This window comes from Sinocyclocheilus grahami, unplaced genomic scaffold (assembly GCF_001515645.1).
Source record: "Sinocyclocheilus grahami isolate Dianchi unplaced genomic scaffold, SAMN03320097.WGS_v1.1 scaffold2175.1, whole genome shotgun sequence".
NCBI classification, from domain to species: Eukaryota; Metazoa; Chordata; class Actinopteri; order Cypriniformes; family Cyprinidae; genus Sinocyclocheilus; species Sinocyclocheilus grahami.
In genome coordinates this window covers 36317-42316 of record NW_015507354.1, presented here as the reverse complement: position 1 = coordinate 42316, position 6000 = coordinate 36317, and the positions used below count along the sequence as shown (strand labels likewise).

General features: G+C 39.1%; 1 protein-coding gene across 1 annotated transcript in view; it reads left to right on the top strand.

Moving 5' to 3' along the window:
• The first annotated feature begins 5126 nt into the window (after window positions 1–5126).
• The window catches only part of LOC107574294 (collagen alpha-1(V) chain-like), a 37178-nt gene continuing 36304 nt past the window's right edge, over window positions 5127–6000 (top strand). The window contains exon 1 of the mRNA XM_016260740.1: window positions 5127–5473. Within this exon, the coding sequence (XP_016116226.1) occupies window positions 5392–5473 (82 nt within the window). The 5' untranslated portion in view covers window positions 5127–5391. The remainder of the gene's footprint in view (window positions 5474–6000) is intronic.

The following is a 6000-nucleotide window of genomic DNA, read 5'->3' as shown; positions in this document are numbered from 1 at the left end:
TTCTGATTTTTGTCTTGACCTTGGTTACCCAGATAACACCTTTTTTTTAAATCATACATATCTTAAAGTGTTATTGGACTTTAGAGATTTCACAATCGATTATAATTAGTTTAATCTTTTGTGTGCAACTGGTTGGTTGATGGCAGTTTGTGTATGTATTGTAGGTATTGTGTGTGTGCGTATGTGTGTATGTATTGTATTTTGTTACTTATTTAAGCAGCAGTCACTGGATTGTATGTGTGCAAGACAATTTTCCTTCGGGACAATAAAGTCTATCTAAATCTAAATCTAATCTAATTGATGGACTGGAGTGGTGTGGATAACTTGTGGATTATTGTAATGTTTTTATCAGCTGTTTGGACTCTCATTCTGACGGCACCCATTCACTGCAGAGGATCCACTGGTGACTCGATCGTGAGCAAGCGATGTAATGCTACATTTTGTCCACATCTGGTTAAGAAACAAACTCATCTATATCTTGGATGACCTAAGGGGGGGAAACACATTTTTAGCAAATTTTCATTTTTGAGTGAACTATCCCTTTAAAATTCATTTAATATCAAATATTTATTTATTTATTACGTTATACAAAACGGTGGATATTTCTCTTTTACTGCCATGTTTCAAATGATATTTTGTAATGCAGTTTGGTATTGCATCCAGGAAATTTTCATGACATCCTCTCTCTCTCTCTCTGTCCTCTCCATCACCGTCTCCTCCTTTGACTCATCAGTATGTCCCCACATTTCCAATTCAGTCAGTGGGTCATATGAACCGACCTCCTCCCTTCTGCTCAGAACTCCCTCCTATACCACCTCTCACTATCGCTCTCTCTCTCTCTCTCTCTCGGTAAATACTGTTTGATCCCTCTCTCTCTCTCTCCATCAATAGGCCTCATTCATTCCCTCTCTCCTGCTGCATGCCATTGGACCCCCCTTACCTTCCCAATTCATTCCAGTGATTTTTTTCCCTCCGTGAAGTTTTCCGTGACTTCTTAAATAGCTCAGTACCTCTTCTCTCTCTTCTCACATCATCTCTTTCCATAGTCATTTTCAGTATTTCTCTTCTCTGTCTTCCTCCCACACTTTTTTCATCTGTTTTGAATAAATGTAAGTAGTTCTGTGACATTGGTCATTAAGCTATGATAAATACTTATATATATATATACACACACATACACACACACAATTAGAAATGTATGCATTTCTTCAGAGAAATAAAAATAAAGGGGAAAATGCTATGATTTTTGACAGAGTAAGACTTTAATGCAATTAATTGAACCTTGGGAACATTTTTGGGACTTTTGGTTGCAGACTAATTTGGCACATCTGAGTACAGATTAAGATCTCTTCTCAAACTCCACACGAGACGTGGGTCTTTTTCTCAAGAAGAAACCCTGAGGTGAGCGAAGTTAGGTAAACTCTCATTTTGAACTCCATTTAATCTCATTGCTTTCTTGGTGAAACTGTACACCTATATATGTTATTATTTAAAAGCTGCATTTGATGGGCTTTGGTTCATCATGTGATTTTCTCATCACCACAAAGCATCAGTACAAAGGTACAAAACAGATTTCAGTACTTCAATAGGTTGGTATATTAACAATATATCAGTTAATGAAATTACGGTATTTAACTGTAAATTTAAGTTAAAACCATAAAACCTAAAATGTTGCTACCATATTTTTTATGGTAAAATTCCGTCAACAACAGCTACCGTTTTTTTACCGTAAATTTTACGGAATTTTTTTACAGTGTAGCATATCTGTTCTGAAATGCTCTCAATGTATGTTCCATTCCCTGCACACTTCTATAAGTATCCGTTAAATAGTCACCATTACTGAGGCAACTGAAGAAGCTGAAGTAAATTTGCTTAATGATGCATAATTGTGCTAAATGATCTGAAGCGCACTCAGCGGCCACATTTAGAAAATGTGAAAAAATGAGTCAAACCGAGAGCTTATGTCAGTGTTCACACGCTCACACCTGCTATAATGATCTGCGCAGCAAACAAACAAACATTTATTCATTGCTGTAAACTCTTACTAGCGTAACTGACGGTTTAATATGGCTCTTATATACAAGCTGGCATTAAGCTTGCTTCTCATCTGGGCGTATATGAGTCCGGCATCCAAAATCAATGAGCCATTCTCTTTGACTCTTTTATTTTGCACTCTTACATCTGGGTCTCTACTTACTGGGAGCTCTGTGTAGCATAATACAGAGATACATACATAGGTTTTTTTTTTTTCAGTGCTCGCACTGTAACTCTGTATCAACCCAGTCCATTTCCTCACAAACACGCACACACAAATATACACATGCCAATCTATTTCCTACCCCCCCCCCCTCCCCCCTTCTCCAATCTATTTTGGTGTGTTGCAGTGGGCTAGGGTGTGTGTGCGTGGTTTGCAGCCCTGCCCAGTAAAATACAGACTTTTTTAAGGAAGTCTGCAATATAATCTGGACGCTTTATTGTAATTACAAGGTCCCCATTTTGGAAATAACCAGGCTATCCGCAAGCACTTGCCGTGTCTGACTCCAAGGAAAACTTGAGTTAGCTTTCGTGTGCCTCCCGTTGAACTGCTTTATGCCCAGCACGTAGCCCTATCGGAAGATAATTCATTTTCTCACATGCACAGCGAATTTCAGATGTTGTCATAAAATCTGTTAGCATGGGTGGCCAACCAAAACCTACACAACCGCATGGCTAGCGGCCTATCGTCAAAGCCTGAACCTACTGTGGACAAAGTAGTAGGCTGTATTAATCCGAATAGCTGTATTCACTCAAGGTGGGAAACATCTGTCTTGAGGATTTCTCTGTCAGAGTCTGAGTGGCTTTTTACCTTTTTGCTTTCTAAGTTTTATCGGTTGCATGGTTTGTACAAATGCCAAGACATTATGTCAGTCGTCTATTTATGTGGATGTTCTCAAGGTACTTTGCAGTGTTTGAGTTGAAGTTGCGCTTCAGTGTTTCTCTGGATGTAAACTGGTCTCAGGCCATTTCAACCCAGCTGTATTTTTATACTTTCTCAAGGTCTGTGCTCACCTGTATGCCATCCTCTGCTTGGTTTTATACATTCTTAATGTCTGTGTTCACGTGCGGTTTCAGACAGACCAAGCTGTAGGCGTTTTAATGTATTTAATTGTTTAATGTCAGTTTAGAGATTTTCCCTTTTTTCCCAAATGCTGTTCATGATTAAACTGTAATTATGAGCAACACTGATATTTTTATACTACTCGGCATAGCAGTTAGGTTAAGCATCAGTGCTAATTTAAAGAGAGAAAAAAACAATTTAGAAGACTTCAATCTGCATTCCCACACATCCAGAAGTGCTCTGATTTGCTATTCAAAACTTGCCACAAGGCTGCATGCTTATCTTCTTATTCATTAAATTTTTTAATTATTAATGAAATATTTATTTATTTTAGATGTGTATTTTATATTTATGTTTTTTTTATTTTATATAAATTTATTTATTTAGTTGTTGTACTTTGGACAAATGTGAGCAAGAGCAATTTAAATAATCCATACATTTTATCTTCAGCAGAAATATAGTACAGTACACCTGATTCCCACTTTCCACCCACATCCCTCATTTTCCATAATCTTTTCTCGCATTTTTAAAAATACCTTTATTCTTTCTCACATTCTCCTCTGGCCTCTCTGTGTCAATGGGAACACCACAGATTTAAAGCGTATGATTATACTGTTTTATTATAGAAATGCTATGTGCACCAGCCAGAGGTCTTACAAAAACACATGCCATGATTGTTTATGGATTGTCTCCTTTAGACAATAATGGGCCACAGGACACAAGAAGCACTGATTTGATACATTTTTTTCCTGCATATTAGAATTTCCCTACAGGGAAAAGCTCTCGTCAGCTCCTAATAGAGTTGGTAGGAGTTTTAATAGAGCAGCTCATGTTGATTGGTGGCTGCTGACAGTATGGCATTTTATTACTATACTCTTTCATAAATGTTTGTTTTATGCATTTGAGGAACTTTATTTATTTCTTTATTTTTAAATGTGTGTAAGCCGAGACTCATTGTATAGGGTTGGTTCTTCAAAAGCACAGGTGCTTATAAAGATCTGTGGACAGAGAATAGGCGTAACCTAAATAAATGACTGGATTTCTTTTTTTATCCCTTACTTTAAAGATTGTCCTCATTTGTAAGTCGCTTTGGATAAAAGTGTCTGCTAAATGACTAAATATATAATAATACATAAATAAATAAATCACGGTTTGCGAGGCGGTTACTATAGCAACAAGCCGCTCCGCCGTTATATCAGCATGGGACGGTATGTCAACAAAGTAATCTATATATAGCGTTTTATCACGTTATTATATATTTACATATCATTCACACATCACAAAAACGCTTGAGTTTTGTTCCAGTGTCTTTAGGATAGTTGAATACTAGCTAAACGTGCTAAAGGCGCCAAAAGACGTTGCGCGAGACAAGCCTCAGCCATGAACAACTGACAGAAAAAGTAGACGGCCTGAAAAAGCCATTAATAATTAACATACAATAAACATTTCTTCAATAATGGTGTGTATGACTAACAGAAGTGAAGTTTTGCTGACAGGGCTAAACGTTCATTTTGTTCCATACCTGCTGGCGTGGGCATTTAATTTGAGGAACCGAGCTGGACCGAGAGCCAGAGCCGTCGAGAGACCGAGGGCATGTGACGTCACGAGCGGATCAGGATCTGATTGGCGGATGAAGTCCTTCGTGCCTACGGACCCATCGGTCCTGCAAGGTTCAGCTGTGAAGCAGAAATAAATAGAGAGGAATAAACTGATTGATCTACATGCCAGTCACCGGCACGTAAACATCAAAAGCTCATTTGATGAATACAGATATTTTGGGCCATATAGATCCTTTCATAAGTTCTTGAAATGAACGTCTGTCGATACGTTACGAACGTGTAGAAAGCCGCAGAATCCGTATGCATGCATTTCCCTCCCTCTTTTTTGCTCTCCACCACACACACACACACACACACGCACGCACGCACGCACGCACGCATTTCGTGGGAGAAAGTAAGAAGAGGGAGAGAGAAAGAAAGAGAGAGATTGAGAGAGAGTGATTTGAAGCCTCTCTCTGCTCTCTCCGCTTTTCTGTTCACTCAGACCCAATGGGGCTCTAGCATTAGGGGTTTCAAGCTGTAAAACTACATATTTATTACCCGTTCCCTTCTTTCTATTTACGTTTTGTACATAACACAGATAACTTATTGAAGAAGAAAGTTGGTGTGCGTTCTCTCAAGACGCACCAAGTGTGTTAGAGGCCAAGTCGAAGTTGATGTCGAAAGAACGAAAAGGCTAATTTGAAACTGTCCTGCCTTGTAGTCCAACCAAACCGGTCAAAACACTTGGGAACTATGGATATTCGGAAGAAGCGGAGGCCGTGGTGCATGGAGACCTCGTTCTTGCTCCTCCTGTGCCTTACTCTGGCACAAGCAGGTGAGCGTTTTGCCTTTTCTGTTTGTGTTTGTGTGATTTGACAGAACAAACTGTAACGTGGTTTATGTATTGAGGCATTTTGCCTCAATGCAACAGTGGGTTTTGATGCGCTTTACGCACGCCGGGTATCCACGAGATTACGCAGATGTTTAGTGTTTCCGAGAAGATGCTTGAATCTTCTTGCGAACGTGTCTTCAGCTAAAGTGATTTAAGTGCATTGATTATGATACATCATGTTGGATCTAGCTGTCACTTGGTGACTAAAATTTGGTTCGAGTCCCTTAAGTTGACACCAATTTTCACGAATTTTTCAAGAATTGAAATATGCACAAAACAAATGCATGCCGATGAGCTGAGCTCCAGGCCGCGTTGGCACACATTATGTGGCATCCCAGACGGTGGCATAGGATAGGACGGTGCTTTCACTGACAGGGTTTCACACCCCGAGCTTCATTTCAGCGCACAGCATCGTGAGATTATAGTTGTTGTTATTGCAAACAACGAACATTAATCGTATCGTAAATTAA